A 22,258-nucleotide genomic window follows, 5' to 3' on the forward strand; every position below is an offset into this window, starting at 1 on the left:
TTGCTATGTGTAAGGCACTCTGCCTTCAAGTCAAGCTGGAGAATTAATATGAAAACTTAGTGCAAGCTAAACAATAATAAAAGAAGTTAAAAGTAAAAACTAACAGCACAAGAGCTATCACAGTTCAGCGTTGATCAGTAACGATGGTCACAGCTAACAGCCATTTAGCACTTACGTGCAGGTGCTGTTCTAGGTGACTTTTCATACAGGCTCTTTAACCTGGAGCACTGTCCTATGAGTAGGTGTTCTCACCCCCATTTTCTAGATGACGAAACCAGGACACGGAGAAGTTACGTGACTTGCCCAGGATCACCCTTGCAGCCATGACTCAGACCCAGGCAGTCTGGCTCCAGAGTCTGTGCTCTAAGCCACCACCGTCTGTTGCCACCTTAACTTCATTTGCAGAGCAGTGATAGCAGTTCTAGGACTAAGAGCTAATGTGAGACACTTTTAAAAGAGGAAATCTGGCGTGGATTTGAGTAGGCAGATGTAACACATTAAAGAAAAGTGAACTTGAATAACTGTAAGAAAATATGTGGCGGGGAAAATGGTGTAGGATGGTACGTAGTTGGAGATGTGGCTGGAGACAGACATAGGTTGAGAGCAAATCGTATGGGTCTTGAAAGCCAAAATGAGGAATTGGGGCTTCTTGATGATACATTGGCAACACGTTGATAGCTCTTGCCTAAGCCACAGCAAGATTTGGTAGTCAGTACATTTTTTTTTTAAACTTTTTTTTTTTTAATATATTTTATTAATTTTTTACAGAGAGGAAAGGAGAGAGATAGAGAGTTAGAAACATCGATCAGCTGCCTCCTGCACATCTCCCACTGGGGATGTGCCCGCAACCCAGGTACATGCCCTTGACCGGAATCGAACCCGGGACCCTTCAGTCCGCAGGCCGACGCTCTACCCACTGAGCCAAACCGGTTTTGGCGCTAGTCAGTACATTTTTAACTTCACAGCAGAACATCTTGGAAAGAAAAGAGGGGCCTTGCAATAGAAAAGAAAAAACCTGTAGGGCTAGCAAAGCTTGCAGTGTAACTTAATAAGAGGGCTCAAAGGGTAAGAGATGTAATTCTGAGACGTGCTCCCAGGGTCACATCGTGACACTGGGAGGGATAACCTAGTCCAGGAAGCTTCTCCCAGGACTCCCCTTCTGTGTCCCGTGCATCCCTCAGACCTGGCCCTTATCATATTATCTATGGTAACCTATTCCTTGCCTATTTTCCCATCAGACTGTAAGATTCTTAAGGGAGGGACCGTCTTCTATGGCATATTTGCAGCACCTTGCTCAAGTCTAGGCCTACAAGGTGTTCACTATGTGTTGGTGGGCGAGTGGGGAGTGGGGTGGATGGATGGATGAGGAAGTGTAATCCAACCCCTTGGTTTTGCATCTGGAGACCCTGGGTTTTAGAGGCATCAAGTGACCTGTCAAAATCACAACAAGGGTCTAGAACAGTAGTCTGTAATATACCACAATATGCCTTGATCTAGTTTCTAACCAGTGATTGAGATTCGTATGATGACTGCTATTTGTTTATCAGCTCTGCCAGGTACAGCATTTGGCACTTTATTGTCAGTCCTTCCAGCAACCACAGGACAGAGGAATGGTTACCCTCATTTGTCTGATGAGGGAAACGGTGGAGGGAAGGGAATGCTGAGGGCAGAGCAATTGAGATATGAGAGGTAGAGGGAGTTTGTTCTGACTTTCAAGAAGAAGATAAGACAGGGAAACCGGCCTGGGTGTCATTGGGTCATGGTTTTGAATGGACAGGATGGCCACACCCTCCTTGGACGTTTGATAAGTTTTTTTTTTAATATATTTTATTGATTTTTTACAGAGAGGAAGGGAGAGAGATAGAGAGTTAGAAACACCGATGAGAGAGAAACACCGATCAGCTGCCTCCTGCACACCTCCTACGGGGGATGTGCCCGCAACCCAGGTACATGCCCTTGACCGGAATCGAACCTGGGACCTTTCAGTCCGCAGGCCGACGCTCTATCCACTGAGCCAAACCAGTTTTGGCTGATAAGTTTTTAAACCCCTTGAGCTTCAGTTCCTCATGAATAAAATGGTGGGGGCCATATCTGTCATGAGGTCTGTGAGGATTGGGTGTGAAATGTACATAAAGCCACATCAGAATGTCTTGCTATCGCATTGTATCCCTTTGGTTTTGACTTTGAGAGGTTGTTGTGGTTTTTCAATTCCAGGGGATGAAGTGTCAGTGCATTATGATCCCATGATTGCGAAGCTGGTTGTTTGGGCCGCAGATCGCCAGGCGGCCTTGACCAAGCTGAGGTACAGCCTTCGTCAGTACCATGTGAGTGACGGGGCCGTGTTGGTGACCTTGATGCTCTCTGTATCTCCACAGCCAAGCACGTCTGTCAGGAGTGGTCAGCCTTTGTCTTTGTCAACTTATTTCCACCAGCCGCCCATATGTCACGATCAGATTCATTTTATGTGGGAGAATTCCTATGGGCTTGAGGACTTCTTGACTCCAGCTGGAAACGAAAGCTTGCAGGACTGAAACTATTAGGGTCCGTGTTATACTTCAGGGAAATCGATAGGAAATTCCTCTTGATCCTGTAGGTAAGGCCAGCTCCGCACGTGTGTGAGCGAACGTGATAACCACTACACCACAGGAGCGTGGTCGCTATACAAGTGTGCCCTACAGATGGTATTATTTTCTCCAAAGGAAAATAATGATGTTTAGTTTTATCCATTTCATCATTTGTTGCTGTTTTGTAGCACATTAATTTTCTTGGTGCAGTAAGTCCTGTACCAGCTGATTTAGCTTCACGGAAGGATTGCTTTTTAACCCATGATATTCTAATTATTATATGTCATTAAAAACCTCTGATCTCTGTGGCTCCAACCACACTGACCTCCTTGCCATTCTTTAGACACACACAGCATTGTGCCATGTGTTCCTGTTTTCTCTCCAGAATGTTCTTCCCACACATGATCACAGGGTTCCTTCCCACCACCCTCAGGCACTGCTCACCTCCTCAAAGTCATGTCAAGGCTGTCACATTTAAAATAAGATCCTTTGCCCAGCCAGTGTGGCTCATCGACACATGAACCAGGAGGTCACAGTTTGATTCCCGGTCAGGGCACATGGCCTGGTTGTGGGCTTGATCCCCAGTAGGGGACATGTAGGGGGTAAACAGGAGGCAGATCAATGATTCTGTCTCATCATTGATGTTTCTATCTCCCTCTCCCTTTCCCTCTCCCTTCTTCTCTCTAAAATCAATAAAATACATAATAATAAAAGCATAATATGCTCATTAGACCAGACGTCCTTCTGGACCTTTCAGACGAAGCCGGGGCTGCGAGGGAAGCCCAGGTCCCAGGTGCCAGAGGGAAGCCGGTGCTGGCAGCCGGGGGAAGGAAGGCCTACTCTTGCACGAACTTCGTGCATCGGGCCTGTAGTAAAAAAATAAAATAAAATAGAACCCTTTGCTGTTCTCTGTCCCCTTAGACAGCCTTATTTTTCTTCATATCACCTGACATTATATTAGAATTTTTTTATAGATATTGTTTATTATCTTTTCCTAGAATGTAGGCTCTGTGAGGCAAGGACTTTGTGTGTTTTGTTCTTCACTGTGTCCACCGTATCTTTTTTTTTTTTTTAATATATTTTATTGATTTTTTACAGAGAAGAAGGGAGAGGGATAGAGAGTTAGAAACATCGATGAGAGAGAAACCTCGATCAGCTGCCTCCTGCACACCCCTACTGGGGATGTGCTCACAACCAAGGTACATACCCTTGGCCGGAATCAAACCTGGGACCTTTCAGTCTGCAGGCCGACACTCAATCCACTGAGCCAAACCGGTCAGGGCGTGTCCCCAGTATCTTGATGAGGATCTGGCACCTAAAAGGTGCTCAGTATATGGTGAATGAATGACTGAACGAACGAACAAATGAACAAACTCGAGGCCCAGATAGCTGGCTTTACCCTTGGTTCCGTTTACTGGGTTATGTTTTATACCTTTTTATTTTCATATCCGTATGTAAAATTTGGATTTTAGTGTTAGAACCTCTTTTGAGGTAATTTCACCCAATCCCCTCCCCAGTGTAGTAATCGTGCCTTCTGCTGTGGGAGTGTTCTGAGTGGCAGGTCTTCAAAGACTTGCCAATAAATTTCATTTAAGTTTCTTAACATTTATCACTTTCTTAATCCAAGTCAATTAAATGTCTTTCCACACTACCTACACTAACACCATTTCCTGTGGCCTCTTTATCATAGTAGATGTAGCTTTAAGTCTTAAGTCCAGAATATAGTGATGGAGAAGTGGGGTTTTTATTGTTTGCCTGAGAATTGCCGATAGTAGAAGATACTCAGCAAAAGGAGCAGAAGCCATACAAATGCGTTTCTGAATATGTTGTTCTCCCCACTCCTTGGGGACGTGGGCTTTATTCTCTTTCTAGATTGTCGGACTGCACACCAACATTGACTTCCTCCTCAGGCTGGCTGGCCACCCGGAGTTCAAAGCTGGGAACGTGCACACTGACTTCATCCCTCAGCACCGGGAAGAACTGCTGCCCAGTCGGAAGGCCACAGCCAAAGAGTTTTTATGCCAGGCAGCTCTGGGCCTCATCCTCAAGGAGAAAGCCGTGTCAGATGCTTTCCAAATTCAGACACAAGGTATGGAATGCATTTCTGTTTCCCCTGCTTGTCAAGATTTTATGAATAACTAGAGGCCCAGTGCACGAAATTCATGCACAGGTAGGGTCCCTAGCGGCTGCCAGCTGCCTGCCACCAGCTGGGGCTTTCCTTCGTTCTGCACCGCCCCGTGGTGGTCAGCACACGTCATAGCAAGCGATTGAACTCCCAGTTGGTCAAATTCCCAAGGAGACACTTTGCATATTAGGCTTTTATATATGTGGACTAGAGGCCCAGTGCACGAAATTCGTGCACTCAGGGGGCGGGGGATCCCTCAGCCCGGCCTATGCCCTCTTGCAATCAGGGAGCCCTCGGGAGATGTCCGACTGCTGTGGAGGCAGGAGAGGCTCTCGCCACTACCACTGCACTCACCAGCCATGAGCCTGGCTTCTGGCTGAGCAGCGCTCCCCCTGTAGGAGAGCACTGACCACCAGGGGTCAGATGCTGTTTTGAGCATCTGACCCCTGGTGGTCAGTGCGCATCATAGCAACCCGTCGTTTTGCCGTTGGGCTGAAACCAGCTCTCCGACATCCCCTGAGGGGTCCCAGATTGCAAGAGAATGCAGGCCAGGCTGAGGGACCTCACTGGTGCACAGTCTGGGCTGGGGAGGGATGTGGGAGGTTGGCCAGCTGGGGAAGAACCACAGGAGGGCTCCAGGGCGTGTCCGGCCTGTCTCGCTCAGTCCTGATCAGCCGGACCCCAGCAGCAAGCTAACCCACCGGTCGGAACGTCTGCCGCCTGGTAGTCAGTGCATGTCATAGTGACTGGTCAACTGTCTGCCCCCTGGTGGTCAGTGCACGTCATAGTGAGCAGTTGAGCAACCTTAGCATATCATTAGCGTATTACGCTCTGATTGGTTGAATGGCCAACTGGACGACCAGACACTTAGCATATTAGGCCTTTATTATATAGGATTATTGACCATACTTTTTTTTCTTTATGCCACTCTTACCTCCCTTTCTTCTCTCAGTGATTGACACCATCCTCTGCTAATGTGGCTTTTAGTCCGAAGAGAGCTCTTCACATATTCTGGATACATTCCATAAACACTTCTAACCCTTTAGATATATCTTAACTAATCACCTAACAACGTAGAGATGGATCTCTTTTCAACCAAACACCAGTGCTTGCTGCAGCCCATGCCAATCCCTTCCAACTTCTTTTATCCACCACTCCCTGTGGCCTGCTTTGTTGTAGCCTCTGTACCTGCAGCAACTTCCCGGGTCCCAGAGGCACTCGGATCCCACTGGGTTACCCTGATTTATGGTTATTTTCTCCGCTCTTTTTTTATTCTGTGATCAAATTTCTGACTAACTGGAGACCTAGTTACTCCATCATGTCATAGAGTCGGAGCTTGGGAAAGACAGGCAGAGGTTCGTCCTGACTGGCTGCCTCAGCATCCCACTAAGTCAGTGTCCAACTCCCTAACACCCCGGAAGCTGGAAATTCATGATGAAAATTCACTAGCTTATTATAGTTTCAGTCAGTTCTCCTTTAAACAGTTCTTCCCTCTAAATTGAGCAAAACCTGAGCTCTCCCAAACTTGCTCAATAATATTTATTTACGCTAACTGACTTTTGGAGTAATAGGGGAAAAAATGGAATTCATTATCTATTCACTATTATTAGGATTATTATATTACTAGAGGCCCAGTGCATGACATTCTTGCACTGGGGGGAGGGGGTGTCCCTCAGCCCAGCCTGTGCCCTCTCGCAGTTCGGGACCCCTCAGGGGATGTGCAACTGCCGGCTCAGGCACACTCTCTGCATGACATCTCCCAAGGGGTCCTTAGTGCTGCTGTGGAGGCAGGAAAGGCTCCTGCCACCACTGCTGCCAGCTGTGAGCCTGGCTTCTGACTGAGCAGCGCTGCCCCTGTGTGTCTGCCCCCTGGTGGTCAGTGTACATCATAGCGACTGGTCGTTCCACTGTTAGGCCGATTTGCATATTAGGTTTTATTATATAGGATTATAGGATCCTATTTTTAGAATCATTGATTTCTAGATTCATTCAAGAAAGTTATATTGAAAGCTTAAAACACATAATTACATCTTTAGGAGATTTCTGCTCTCTCCTCATTTTGTCCTGTTACATTAAATGAAATGCATCTAAGTGTGCTCCATATGGCATTCCTAAGCCTGCTTGTTCTTAGCCTTTTTAGAATGGAGTGTCTTCTTACTCTCACCTCTTTTTAAAATTTATAACCAGCACAGATAGGAACTTCAGAGTAAATTGCTTCAATTTAGTGATGCTGTAGCTTCTGGATATTGTCCAGCAGAGGCTGTACACTCAAACCCCTCTAGGTGGACCAGTAACAGAAGAATGAGAGAGGCCAGGTGAAAGGAAAATGGCGAGAGGTAGAGATTTGGGTGCCCTGAATGCAGTAGCCCCATCAAAAGGGATGGCCACCAACGGATGAGAGTTTAGGCTGCACATAGTCTCACTTTTTAAGAGAAGCTGGGAGTTTTCATATGCAACCTCCTGAGATGTAAATTGAAATATCTCATTTAAATTTAAAGCAACGAGAAGAACAAAGAAAACACATACAAGCTGTCAGTATAGGAACTGTGTTCCTGTTTTCTTTTGTAAGGCATAAATTTAGTAGGCTTGATGTTCGTAAATTTGCTGTTGAATTTTCTTTCAGATCAATATTCTCCTTTTGCATCCAGCAGTGGAAGAAGACTGAATATTTCTTACACCAGAAACATGACTCTTAGGGATGGTGAAAACAGTAAGTAACGTTTTATTAGAAGGGAAATGTGCTTTATAGAAATAGATCACATTTACCTGGGAAAAAATGGTTTCAGCTCAGCCACAGTCATTCAATTATATATTTTTCAAAGATCCTTGGCCTAAACATTGTGAGGAAGTATGCCAAAATGATAGAATTGATTTGCTCTGGGTGGTAGAGTTGATTTTTTTTTCTTCATTACATTTTTTCTGTGTTTTGTAAATATTCTAAAAATATGTTATAAAACATACATAGCAAAATGACTAAAGTAAAATTTGCCAACATTTTAGTGAGGTTACTACTGGGTGGTGGGATTTGAGGCCGTCTTTTCCCCCCCATGCTTCTTTGTACTTTCTTTGCTTTATATTTCTTCAGTGAGAATGCAGTACTTTTATATTTTATTTTTTTTACCCTTCTTTTCCCTCCCAAGAATGTATTACTTTTTTTTTTTTAATCCTCAATGGATTTTTTTTTTTAAATCACTCCATTGATTTTTAAAGAGAGTGGAAGGGATGGAGGAAGGAGGGACAGAAAGAGGGAGATGGGGAGAGAGAGAGAGAGCGAGCAATTGGTTGCCTCCCACAATTGCCCGACCAGGACTGAGGCCAGGGATCGAACCTGCAACAGAGGCACATGCCTTTGGTTCGCAGGCCGATGCTCTAACCAGTGAACACCCAACCAGGGTGAGAATGTATTCCTTTAAATAAGAAAAACAATATCCAAAACTCGAAACAAGAAAGATTACCCACTATTCAGGCAGTATGTAAGGTGGAAGTGGGTTAATAAAGAAATGTAATTTATTATTAAGTGCCTTATCACATGTAAATTTTATCTTCACAATTTAATAAGGGGGAGTCACTGTTATAGCCACGTATGGCTGATGAAACGATGGCATGGGAGGTGCAATAACTTATTCAAGACTAGTAAGTGGCAGAGCCAATGTTTGACACCTAATCTTTCTGACCCTGATTCCTATGCTATTTCCACCACTTTTCCAGTGGCAAATTGATTTTTTAAAAATATTTTTATTGATTAAGATATTACATATGTGTCCTTATCCCCACGTTACCCCCTATACGGCAAATTGATTTTTGATTGCACACTAATTTGAGTAGGTTCAGGGTGGGAGCTGATTTATTGTAACTGAAGTTAGGAGAGGCTGACACAAAATTTGGGCTGGAACAGTGTACCAGAGGGACCAGAATCATGTAATAGCTGGTGGCTATATGCCTTCTGCTGCAATACAGTTTGCATGGGAAGCCAGAGGGGTGCAGTCAGAGCAGGAAGGACTGGGTAACCTTGAAGGTGAGGTATCCTTGACCTGTGACAACTCCATTATAAAATGTGCCTATCAGGTAGAACAGAATCTTCCTGCCAGCTCATCAGAGCACCCTCCTCTCTACCCCAGTTCTATGTAGACATCCACTCACTTCTTAACAAATTCCTTGTTTACACAGTTGACTGGGTTACAGCTCTTTAGATATCTTTTCATCCTGAGCCTAGATGGTCATTACCTTAAGTGCACGGAGTGCTTGGAAAGGAAGTTTGCAAACATCCCTTGTAGAGTAGCATTCTGCAAATGGTTAAGCTATCCATTTTATGCGGGTGTATTTATTTATTCATTTCATCCTAAAAAACAGCCTCCCAAATGAGAAAGTATCTTACACTAGGCTGAATATGCTAAATACAGTATCAGCAGCAATAAAATTCAAGTGGCCTCTTCAATCTAAATTAAACAGAAAAATAGCCTGTGTGATTATAATTCAGATGAGCCAACTGTGTTATTTGGCATGGATCTTCACTGAGGCACCGAGCAGTGTTTTGAATTATATTGCATTTCTTGGATTTTTATTTTTATTTTTAAAAATAAATATAATTGAAGACCCAACATAATCGCTGTTCACTACTTCCTTTTGGCAGTATTTTTCAACAATAATCCAGGTCTGCATGTCACAGTTTTCAGAAATGTTATGCTAATCCGCAGTGACTGTGCACCAAACAAGAAGCCCAAGGGCCCAGAAGCATTTATGAATATAAAGTAGAACCAGCTCTTAATGGTCTCAGTGAGAATGGCCAAGTATTTCAAATAATCAAGACTTGAAAGATATTCTCACTTTGTTACTAGTGGCCATGTTTCACAGAACCCTGCCCTGCCCTCAATAATAATAAGAATAATAGCTGAGACTTATTGTTTGGTGTATGTGAGCTATTGTGTTAAGCACCTTCCATGAATTATTTCTTTTGCATTTTCAGAACAGGCCAATGAAATTGGTGTTATTATTAGTCTCAACTTTATAAAACCTTTGCAAAAGGCTTAGAGAGAATGATAATTTCCTTAAAATCACACCAAAAGGAATTGGTAGAGCCAGAACTTGAATGCAGACTTCAAGGTGCATGTGCTTACCTAACACTGCATCATGTTAAACTTTCATACCTTATTAAATACATAAGAGGTGTTTAAGATTCTCTTGTGGGCGGTCAAGAGATATCTAGGTGAGAGGGGAACAGGTTGAGTTACCCTACTATACATAAAAGAATTTAGAATTTTTCTGGTGATGTCTTTACTGTGATTCTATTGGCATTCATGTTATTAAAAGACTTCATATTTTATAAATTGAAAGAAAACTGATCTGGGATAATGAGATGCATTTTCTCTCTCTTTTTTTTGAACTAGAATAATAATTGTGTTTAAGTATGTAAGGACACATTAAAGACAAAATGATAAATGAGAATATTGGCAGGATTTAAGATAAAAATGTATATAAGGGTGAACTGGAAAGCTTGTATTATGATTAAAAGAACATTAAAGTACATATTCATTCACTTATTCAGTAGCTCTGACTGAGTACTTAATATTTACTCGGAAAGGGGCATAAACCAATAGATGGCCATGATCTTTGCCCTCGAGAAGCTCACAGAGTAGTTGGAGGCAGATTTTCACGGGAAAATGTGTAATATACTCTGCAAATAAGGTTTTATGGGATCTTTAAAGAGAGGGTCTGCATCCTGATTGAGGAAGTCAGGGAAGGCTTTGCAGAAAAGGTAATGATAGATTTAATACATTAAGAATGAGTAGAGATGGGCCTGCTAAATAATGAGGAGGAAAATCCTTGGGGCAGAAGTCACAGCTTCTGGAAAGAGTGTGGAATGTTGGGAAATCAAGAACGGCTTGCTAAATGGGAAGCAGAGTATTCCTAGGGAGAGTGGTGGTTGATGAGACCGGGGGGACGGGTAGGGGCCGAGACTATGGAGCTTTATGTGATATGCCAGCATTTTGATTTAATCCCGGGGAGAACAATGTAGGCAAGGTAATAAGCAAATCCAGTATTCAAGTCAAAATGATCTTCCTGATGGCAGAATGAATAGGACGGCTTTGAAGATGTGATTTTTTATTGTATTTTATTTTTGCAGCTGTAACAGATTGCCACAAACTTAATGGTTTAAAATGACACAAATTTACAGTTTGGGAGGTCAGGGGCCCTAAAATCAAAGTGCTGGCAGGCCTGTGCTCCATCTGGAGGCTCAAAGAGAGAATTGGTTCCTTTTCCAATTTCTAGAGGCGGCTTGCATTAGTTTACTCAGGGCCCCTCTGTCTTCCTGTCGTCAAAGCTGGCAGTGTGACAGCCTCATAGCATCTTCAAATATCTCCCCTCCCCTCCCCTCCCTTACCCTCCCCTCCCTTCCCCTGACTCCTGCATTTTCTCTTAAAAAGAGTTAAAGTTATTGACAAGATACAGGATAGAGAAGTTTCATTCATTTATACGTTCAGGACAAAGTTTATGAAACAATAAATATTCTGAACAACGTGAAGAAGAGATAAAAGATGTCTTTGCTCCTGTGTTTTTCTCTTAAGGAATTTGCCACTTGGCAAAGGAGAAGGGTGTGTTGGGAAGCAGGATGGCGTAGTGGTAATGATGCGGCCCTGGAGGTAGACCGTATGGGTTTGAATCTGGCTCGCTTGTTTGCTGTGACCCTTGGGCAAGTCACGTGCTCTGTAAGCATCCACTGTCCTCCGCTGTAACTGGGCATGGCAGTGGCAGTCACTTCCTCGTGGTGTTGTACACATTAAATGAAACAACATGTGTAAAGCACTTAGCTCATTGAATGGCATGTAGCAAGCAGTCAACAAACATCAGCTGTCATCATCATCATTGTTATTTTAAACTGTTCCCTTGCTCCTGTTAAAAGAACAAAGTAGGTCTGTATGTCACATGTTAACTACAATAAAGTTGGTTGCAGAACAACATGCATAGCAATGTCCTATGTTTATAAAAGAAAAATACAAACCTGCATGTGTATTCTGAAAGGCCCGAAAGCATTCACACGTCCCAGCGTTTAATAGGACTGACATCTGGGCAATCGGGAGGACTTTTAGGCCTCGTGAACATTTTTATTTTTGCAGTTTTTTTAATACAATTGATAAAGAGAAAAACCACTCTATCATACCCTGCTGAGGGGAGAATACGTATGGTGTTTATATGTAGACGTCTAAATGTACAGAGGAGAGAGGATTCATCCCCCCAGACAGGCTCTTCCCCAGTGAGCACAATGTGGAGGAGGGGTGGGGGTCAGTGGGAGGGGCCTGGGCAAAGGGCACAGAGAGGGGAAGGATAGAGGCACCTGGAGAATGTTAACTGGCCCATTTTCCCATTTGGTCGGACACAGGGCTGTGTGGAAGAATGGCGGGAAATGTGACAGCGTTTGGTGCTCTCAATGCGAAGCCAAGTGTTTTTCCTGTGGTGGGGACATGCTTGGAATCAGCTGGGAGGCTTGGGACAGGGAGCAGGAAGTCCTGGCAGGACCTCCTCAGGTCAGCCAGGCCTGAGGCCGCTGTCCGAGTCAGGGGCAGGCGCAAGAAATGGGTGGTCCAGGCATCCAAGGGAAGATATTGGCAGTGCTGTGGTGGCGGTTGGAAGTAGAAAGCAAAGGAGAAGGTAAGAATGGCAGGTTTTAAACCAGGATGGCAAGGGGAATAACATTGCCAGTCGTGGCGCTCACAGGGCAGGAGGGAAAGCAGGCGGAGCGGGAGAGGATTTGTTGGACACACTATGTTCATTTTAAAGTATGGATGGAACATTTAGCTGGACATGCCTTAGAGTTCTGCAGAAAGACTGAGGACAGATAGGAGCTGGTGGCATCAACATGATGGTTGAAGTGTCAGGACCAGATGGAATGACTTTGGTCTTCATTCTCTAGCCCACAAAAGTTTCGATTTCCATCTCCTAGTCTTTAACCAATTCTATAGTCACATAATAATGAATGTATTGTATGTCATATTTGTATAGTCTGTTACAGCTTATACTTTCACACTGATGTCGTCATTGTTACATCTCATCCATTTAATGGGTCAAATGGGTCTTAGAAAACGAAGACCGGAGATTTTAAGTGACGTAGTCAAGATCACAGAGGTGATCGTGCCACACAGATGGCAGATTTGGATCTTAAACCAGAATTTCTTTTTCCCAATTAATTACAGTTTTTACTATAACAATGCAGCCTTTCTTATAGAGAAAAAAATATCTAAAATAGCCCACAGTCTTAAAAAGCTAAAACACCATTTCTAAAAAGGAAAAGTTTGAAATTCACCTCTTTTGAAACCTGCCTAAGTTGTGTTTTTGTTGTTGTTTTTTTTTAATCTTTATTGCCAGGGAGTTAACAGATGTTGCTATCCCTAACAGCTAGCTATCTTTACGTTGAAAGTCAGATTCTTGGAATCTCAGTTGCTGAATAAATGAAGGTCTTCTAATTTTGTTTAATTTTTATCCTCTGAAGATGTAGCCATCGCTGTAACATACAATCAGGATGGGTCATATAGCATGCAGGTAAGCCTTACTGGTTTTGTTCTACATCTGATCTCTCCCATACTAAGAATGGTCTTTTTATGCTCTCCGGTTTCTCTTAAGCCACTGACTGTTATGTCTATACTAAGGGAATATCATGTGCTTTTATTTCAGACCAATTTGAGGAAACTACCCCCTATACATTTTCTGACTGTGTACTCAGTTTGGCTGTGATTCAAAAGTTGGCAAAATATAATAGCTTTGAATCAGACACTGAAGTGTGTGGACATATTTATATCTAAAGCAGCAGTTCTCAAACTTTTTGGTCTCAGGACCCCTGTACATGCTTAAAAATCACTGAAACTGCCTAAAGAGCTTTGTTTGTATTAGTTACATCTATTAATTTTTACTGTACGGGAAATTAAACTGAGAACATTTTTAATTATTTCGATGTATATTTTTAAATATAAGTAACAAAATTTACCATTTTAACCATTTTAAGTGTGCAGTTCAGTGGCATTGCATTCACATTGTTGTATAGCCGTCACCACCATCCATCCATAGAACCATTCCCCTCGTGCAAAACTCAAACGCTATACCCATTAAACAAGCGCATTATGCTCCTCCTCCCCCACCCCCTGGCAACTGCCATGCTGCTTTGTGTGTCTATGAATTTGGCTGCTGGGTGACTCATACAAGTGAAACCACTCAGCATTTGTCCGTTTGTGACTGGCTTACTTCACTTAGCATAATGTCTTGAAGGGTCTCCCATATTGTATCATGTGTCCAAATTTCCTTCCTTTTTAAGGCTGACTAATATTTTATTGACTGTATATACCACATTTTTTTTATTCATTCATCTAATGATGGGTACTTGGGTTGCTTCCACCTTTAGGCTATTGTGAATAATGCTACTATGAACATAGGGGTACAGATATCTCTTTGAGACTGTTTTCAATTTTCTTGGGCATATACCAGAAGTAGAAATGCTGGATCATAAATATGGTAGTCCTATCTTTTTATTTTTTTCGGAACTACCATATTGTTTTCCATAGCGGCTGCACCATTTAACGTTCCCACCAACAGTGCACAAGGGTTCCAGTTTCTCCACATTCTTGCCAGCTTTTTTTTCTTCTTTTTATGAAGCCATCCTAATGGGTGTAAAGTAGTATTTCCTTATGGTTTTAATTTGCATTTACTGATGGCTGATGATGTCGAGCATCTTTTCATGTCTATCTTTTTTGGAGAAATGTCTGTTCAAGTCCTTTGCCCATTTTTTAAAAATCAGATTGTTGTGTTTTTTTTTATTGTTGAGTTGTAGGATAAATTGAGACAAGTTTAGAACCTAAGATTACACAAGCACACATTCCATTGCCACAGAGTGATAACATTATCGCATGCTTTGCATCTCTAACAATTCCACTGTATACTTATGAGAGAATGTGGGTTAAAAAGGCAAATTACACTAGTATTATTATGAAATAGTTTGATTTCATGGACCCCCTGAGAGAACCCCAAGTGATCCACAGGTCATTCTTTGAGAATCTTAAGTCAAAATTTTTATACTAGCCCTCAAGTAAAAGAAGTCCATTACACTGGCAAAATGAAATGCTGAAGGAGTTAAACAACAATGTGAGAACTCAAGCAAATTCCCATAGTAAGGTATAAATTCAGAGAATTGAATAAATCATCCTATATAATAAAAGCCTAATATGCTAAGTGTCCGGTCATCCTGTCGGCCGTTCAACCAATCAAAGTGTGATATACTAATGATATGCTAAGGTCACTCAATCGCTCGTTATGACGTGCACTGACCACCAGGGGGCATACGCTCTGACCGGTAGGTTAACTTGCTGTTGGGATCTGGCTGATTGGGACTGAGCGAGATGGGCCAGACACACCTTGGAGCCCTCCCACAGTCCCTCCCTGGCTGACCAACCTCCCACATCCCTTCCCGGCCCCGTGCACTGGTGGGGTCCCTTGGCCTGGCCTTTACCTTCTCACAATCCTGGACCCCTCAGGGGATGTTGGAGAGCCAGTTTGGGCCCGATCCTGCAGGCCAGGCCGGGGACCCCACTGGTGCACAAATTCGTGCACTGGGCTCTAGTTTTAATAAGACCTAAGAGGTTTCAAATCCTGCAAAATGGGTTTATTAATGATAAGCTTTAGACTGCCCAACATTTGGAGAGACACAGTGGTTTTCTTTCTATCTGTCAGAAAAATTATGGGAAGTCTACCTCCCTTAATTATAAGAGTTGTAATTCATATTGGTACATTTTTTTTTTCCTTTTTTCTCTTTTAAATTTTTCAATTACATTTGACATACAGTATCATATGAGTTTTAGGTATATAACAAAGTGATTAGACTTTTAGATAACTTACAAAGTGATCACCCTGATAAGCCTAGTGCCCATCTGGCACCATACAGCATTATTATAATATTATATTGTTGACTGTATTCCCTGTGCTGTACTTTACCCCCCTGTGACTCTTCATTCCCTTTTTAAAATAACTTCGGTTTCCTAAAGGTATCTGGGGAGTCTCTGTGCCATTCAATATCCCAAAATTGAGAATTTTCTAAGTATTTTAAATATTACATAATACATTTTATATAATACTGGTCTGGGGACCCCTTTTTGTCCCTTGACAAATGGTAAATTGGCAGATTTGTTCTAATCTGCTCATGGAACTACATTCACAAATTTACAATGTGCTATTGTAAATCTTTAAACAAAACTGTTCCCAATCTAACCTTTATGTCCTGAGAATTTTGCCAAGTTTCAAATGGCCGTTTGAGTGGGTTACAACGCATATTTAATTTAGGATAGATGAAAGCAGTGTATAAATACTCCAGTATAACCTATTTCACCTTAGCCTACATAATATATTTGAAAAGAGTAGCTGCGGGATTTTAACACTAACATCAGGGGAATTGAGATGAAAAATAAAGAGAGAGATTTAAATGGATTTTCTGTATGTAAGGGGAATTTTGTTTGAGTATATATGAGAGAAAACATTCTTTAAAACAGAATGGTTTCATGTCCTTTTGCCAGCTGCCTTGAAAGATTAAGTGTAAAATCTGTTCTTTGGAACTCTCTCTCTTAGAGAAAATTGTGATCAGTATCTAGCTAACTTATCTTCTTAAATCATAACTGAAACCCATAAATAGGATCTACATGCTGGTGAGATAAAAGAAATACCATCTAATTATGTGGTTCTGGCTTATTTCACTACTGACTTTGGCACAGTAAAACTAAACTTGACTTTGGAAACTCAGAAATGAATGCAAACATGTAATATATATATATATATATATACACACATACACACATATATATATATATATAGGTATATATATATATATATATATATATATATCCAACAAAATTTTAATAATTTTGTTTGATTTATACTTCTATTTCACATGTATTGCTATTCTTGCATGAACCTTTATCTGTGGCATTGTGAGTGCTATGAATATGTCATGTAACTATGCTTTCATTTCATTATCTTACTACATTTCCACCTAGAGCAGGGGTGGGCAAACTTTTTGACTTGAGGGCCACAATGGGTTCTTAAACTGGACTGGAGGGCCAGAACAAAAGCATGGATGGAGTGTTTGTGTGAACTAATATAAATTCAAGGTAAACGTCATTACATAAAAGGGTACGGTCTTTTTTTTTTTTTTTTTTTTTTTTTAGTTTTATTCATTTCAAACGGGCCGGATCTGGCCCGTGGGCCGTAGTTTGCCCACGGCTGATCTAGAGCATTTCATTTATGAATCTTAAGGGGAAAGTTTCTACATGACTTTAAAAAAAAAAAACACATCTTACCTGTTACCTTTTGAAACTAATTCTGATTTTATTAATTATGTAGTGTTGTTCATTTACTTTAAGGATCTTCTCTGTTTCTTCTTTTTTCAGATTGGAGATAAAACTTTCCAAGTCCTTGGTGATCTTCATAGTGAGGGAGACTGTACTTACTTGAAATGTTCTATAAATGGAGTTTCTAGTAAAACTAAGTTAATTATCCTGGAAAACACAATTTACCTATTTTCTGTGGTAAGGTCTCTTCTTTGTAATAACTCTGTTGGTGTTTGGGAGAAAATTGCTTGACCAGAGACAAGGGGATTAGAAAGACCCACTTCCTTCAATCTCTTCTTTGTTTCCCTCTCCGCTGTTTCTTTGCCATATTCCGGCTTTCTCTTCTTCTTTTGTTCACACAGATTCTCATTGATAGACACATACTCATTTTCTCCCTTTAATTCTGAAACATGTCCTTACACCCTTCTTGTCAGAATATCTCCCTGCTCAGTGGGCCTGTTCTCTCAGGGATTTGATACCTTAACCCTTTCCCCAACCACCATTCTCCTGATACTTGAAACCCTGGGGATTTGGGAGGAGGTGGCCATTGGGAGAGGAGCTGGACCGGATGTTCCCTGTGGGCAAGGTGGTCAGTAGGAAGGGAGTGGGGTGAGGGGTGTTCTCTTGGCAGATGATTGAGGCAGGCTTTGCATGGATTTGGCTAGTAGTTTATCAAGAGACCTTAGGGTTCCGCATGGGTTATCAGCTATACTGTGGTCTCTTCAGAGTCTTCTCACATGTGGGAACCATCTCACAGATCACAGTCCTTAGTGATGAGGTGCCTTTAGTGATGAAGTAATGTATATGGAGTCGAGGATGACCTCACTTTGCCAGGCATTCCTTCCCGTAGTCAGTATGCTGTGACCATATGATGGAAGGGGCAGGATGGTGAGAGGCGAAGAGCTGACATTCTGGAATATGAAGCTGCTTTCATTCAAATTCAAACCACTGAGCAGCTGTGTGACTTTGGTCTTCAGTTCCCTCATCTATAAACAGGAATAATAACAATACCTACCTCATAAGGTTATTGTGACAATTATATAAATATTAAGAACAGTTCCTCCCTCAGACTAATAAGCACTTGATGGCGGAGTTGTTACTAAAAATAGCTTCCAGACAGTGGCTGTCTTTTACCAACAGTGATATATCTTAATCCCTTGCATCCCCTCTGAGGCTTGTATACCATTACTCTTGCATAATGGGAATGAAACCAAGGAGTTTAGTAATTTTCTCAAGGTCACAAAGCTGGATTAGAACCCTGGTGTTAAAGATGACTAACATTTAACAGATAGCTTGAAAATAATCACGTCAGGTATATTAGTAAAATTACAGGAACAAGCTATTGATATAATTTCTGGTTTATTTCCTGTTTATAGGAAGGAACTGTTCAGTTTGACATTCCAGTCCCCAAATACTTGTCCTCAGTGAGCTCAGAAGGAACTCAGGGAGGTGCCATAGCGCCCATGACTGGAACCATTGAGAAGGTAACCATGCGAACGTGTGCAGAATAATGCCCAATAAGGCCCAATAGACATCTTTGCTAAACTATGCTATATATGTTCTTTTTTTTTTTTTAATATATTTTATTGATTTTTTTACAGAGAGGAAGGGAGAGAGATAGATAGTTAGAAACATCGATGGGTGAGAAACATCGATCAGCTGCCTCCTGCACATCTCCCACTGGGGATGTGCCCACAACCCAGGTACATGCCCTTGACCGGAATCGAACCTGGGACCTTTCAGTTCGCAGGCCGACGCTCTATCCACTGAGCCAAACCGGTTTCGGCTATATGTTCTTTTTCTCCTCTCTAAATGTCACTCATTGGAAAGCATTCATTTCAAGAAATCAAGGGACTCTATGATAGATTCAAGTTCTATATTACAGTCTTCAGCGAAAATACCAATTTACCTAATGTACAATAAACACTGTTAACAAAAATTTTGAAAATGGGAATTTCCATAAAAGTACAAATAATTTAAATTGTCTTGTTATGATTAAAATAAGAGTATTCACCAAGCATTATTCAAAAGGGCTGTCTTTTTTAAACATGTTTCCATTGACTTTTTTTTTTAAGAGAGAGAGAGGAAAGGAGAGGGAGAGAGAGAAACATCAACTACAGAGAGAAACATCAATCAGCTGCCTCCTGCATGCCCCCTACTGGGGATCAAGCCCACAAACCAGGCATGTGACCTGCCTACGAATCTAAGTGGTGGCCTTGATGCTCAACCAACTGAGCCACACCGGCCAGGGCAAAAGGACTGTTTTGTACTGTTAAATTTAACAACAATTTATCATGAATAGTGACATTTTCTCTAATGTACATAACTGCATCAGTGTTAAAATGTGAAAGACTGGTATTGGTGGAGAACAACGTGGATTGGTGTTGAGTGCAGTGTGTATTCAGAGTTGAGATCCATACTGATATACCCTCAAGTGGTAATAGGTCAGAAGTCTCCTTTTAAATACTTGAATGTAGTAGCGTCCCCTCAAATTCATTTAAGTCTTAAAAATTCAACTGTGTCTTCTTGGTACCACTCCAAAAAAAGAAGAAAAAACTATTTAAGTAGTTTGAGTGAGATCACCAAACGTCCCCCTGGAAATGTTTGCCTGAGAGGCAGTGTGAGCTGGAGACTCGGGTCTGTCTCTAACTCATTCACTCTCAGTCCCCACCGGCCTCCCAGGACGTGGGCATTGCTGCACAGGGGGCAGAACAGGGTCTTACATGTAAAGATGCATGTTTTCCCCAAATCTGGGCCCTAAACCCAGACCATTGATTTCCGCTGACACTAAGGCCTCACCCAGCATTGCAGATTTTTTTTTTGGGGGGGGGGAGGGCTTTCAAGGCTCTTTCTCATTTTTCATAGTTTTGGTTCTACACCTTGACTGTAGAGCCTGTTTACTGTGTTTCCAAACATCCTTGATAACTCTGTTAACAAAAACAAACAGTGAGACCATACGGGCTACAGGAGTTCATTTATACATGTAAAAAGGAAAATAGAGAGATTTTTCTGGGGTTGCCAATAAGTATAATTCTTTCACCTGAAGATAGTCTATACATTTACTGCATTGGGCCAGAGGACCTGAAACACTATATCCTAGACAACCTAAAAACTAGACAAACAGAGGAACAAGAGGAGCAAGGCCTCCTACTCTGACTATGGTGAAGACATTCAAGTATAGTAGTTCTCCCCAGTTGGTGGTATGTATGTATGTATGTATGTGGTATGTATGTATGTATGTATGTATGTATTTATTTATTACATCACCATTTATCTCTTCTATACCCCCTTTCACCTCCACCCACCCTGCCTCCCTCCACAATCACCACACTGCTGTCCATGTACATGGGTGGTGTGTCTTGTCTGTACACCCATGGAAAATACAAAAGGGTCTCAAGATATATGAGACATATTACTCTGCTTCAAGGAAAACTAGATGGCTTGGGGGTGGGAATGGGGAACCAAGTAGGGCCTCCCACTGACAACAGTGCCAGCGATGCCAGGCTGCCCTGTAGGTCTCCGATGGTGCCTTTGTCTTTGGCAGACAGGACAACTGCAGACTCATGCGTCCACTGTGTTCATTTGTGTATCAGCTCTGTGGACCACAGAGGACCTCTGTGTTTCCAAGGATTAACTTGTCCCTCTGGACCTCTAGGTGTTCGTAAAAGCTGGAGACAAGGTCAAAGCTGGAGATTCTCTAATGGTCATGATCGCCATGAAGATGGAGGTAAGTACGTGCAATCGTGAGGTCAGTTGCCAGGTAAACTGTGGGCGGTTAGCAGACCTAGTTGTTCTTTTCCCTTATTTAGTAAGTTAAGGCCATTTTACATATTAAGAGCCATGGGCTGATAAAGCATTAACTGCAGAAAAAACAAACATTCTTCTCATTTTAATTTTGTGAAATCGCACCCGTCATTTGATTCTGAAATTAATGAAGTTATTAATATCTTAGATTCAGGCAGTAACCCAACTGAGTATTAACTATGGGTGTTTTCCAGGGCCAAACCTAGGGTGCCAGCGCTCAGTGTCAAAGTGAAAACCTCAGTCACATTCAATTAGCTCTTTAGGTTTTCACGTGGTTGGAAATTAAAGGCCAGTGGTTCTCAGACCTGGCCACACTTTGTAAGCCACACGTGGGAGCTTTTCAAAACGACTTCCCTGCACCCGTTGAACTGGGATCTCCCAGAAAGGGGCCCAAAGCTTTTTAAAAGCTTCCCAGGTGCAATTCTACTGTGAAGGTGGGGAGCTTCCCAGTCGGTGCCCTTGAGTGGGCTGCAGGCGTGTCAGCCCACTGGCACACCATGCACATGTTGTTTTCTCTGTTCTGTGACATGAACAAGGTTGGGAAACACTGACAGACAACAAAACATCAAAGCAGTTGGCTTCGTTTTTCACTCTGACTTCGGTACGTGCTCGGTCCTCATTAGTGTGACAACCGGTCGGGTCTTTGTCCCTGCAGCACACCATAAAGGCTCCCAAGGACGGCACCATCAAGAGAGTGCTCTACAAAGAAGGCGCTCAGGCCAACAGACACGCTCCTCTAGTCGAGTATGAGTGAGAGGAATCCGACGGAAGGGAAGCAGAATACACTCCCATCAAAGAGATGGCCGGCGAAACATTATCTTAAGTACAGTTTCTCTACATCAAAAAGAGCAAGTGCCTTCCTGCTTTTTTCGGGGTTTTATTAAATGATTCTATGATTATGTTAAAGCCCTTTCGTATTTGAGAATCATACACTTGGATCACAAATAATAAATTATCTTAAAATATTTCATACTAATAAAGTTGAATTACACTTTTTTATTGGAAGCTAATATGGCTTGCTTCTGCCTCAAATTTTATACCATGTGGTCTCTTTTAGGAAGACGGGTGCAACTTTATCAGAAGAGAATGAGTGGAAGAGAAAAGGTCATTTAACCCAGTGGGTTATTTCCCAGCTACAATCATGATAAAAATGACAGTGACACATTTCAGGGCCAGATGGCTAGAGCTAAACTCAACCAACGTTTTGTTTTCACCTTATTTGGGAGTTTATTGGGGTGTTTACAGGCATGGGTGTTAGCTCTTGTTTTTTTGATGGGAAAGTTTCTGTCTAGACTGCTTCTGCCTTTATTGCACCTTCTAAGGTTGTACAAATATATATACAGTCTCGCACCACTTAACAACAGATACTGTACTGAATACTTTAGGCAACTGTAACACAGTGACAAACACAA

The 22,258-nt window shown here is 42.0% G+C and overlaps 1 protein-coding gene across 1 annotated transcript in view; it reads left to right on the forward strand.

Annotated features, from left to right (window-relative positions):
* The window catches only part of MCCC1 (methylcrotonyl-CoA carboxylase subunit 1), a 59,450-nt gene extending 37,624 nt beyond the window's left edge, over positions 1 to 21,826 (forward strand). Inside the window, exons 12-19 of the mRNA XM_070406728.1 lie at positions 2,215 to 2,324; positions 4,437 to 4,653; positions 7,313 to 7,399; positions 13,172 to 13,221; positions 17,103 to 17,240; positions 18,419 to 18,526; positions 20,698 to 20,769; positions 21,502 to 21,826. Of these exons, the coding sequence (XP_070262829.1) occupies positions 2,215 to 2,324; positions 4,437 to 4,653; positions 7,313 to 7,399; positions 13,172 to 13,221; positions 17,103 to 17,240; positions 18,419 to 18,526; positions 20,698 to 20,769; positions 21,502 to 21,600 (881 nt within the window). The 3' untranslated portion in view covers positions 21,601 to 21,826. The remainder of the gene's footprint in view (positions 1 to 2,214; positions 2,325 to 4,436; positions 4,654 to 7,312; positions 7,400 to 13,171; positions 13,222 to 17,102; positions 17,241 to 18,418; positions 18,527 to 20,697; positions 20,770 to 21,501) is intronic.
* The last annotated feature ends 432 nt before the right edge of the window (positions 21,827 to 22,258 follow it).

This window comes from Myotis yumanensis, unplaced genomic scaffold (genome assembly GCF_028538775.1).
Source record: "Myotis yumanensis isolate MYYU_CA2020_CCGP unplaced genomic scaffold, mMyoYum1.0.hap1 SCAF_2, whole genome shotgun sequence".
NCBI lineage: Eukaryota > Metazoa > Chordata > Mammalia > Chiroptera > Vespertilionidae > Myotis > Myotis yumanensis.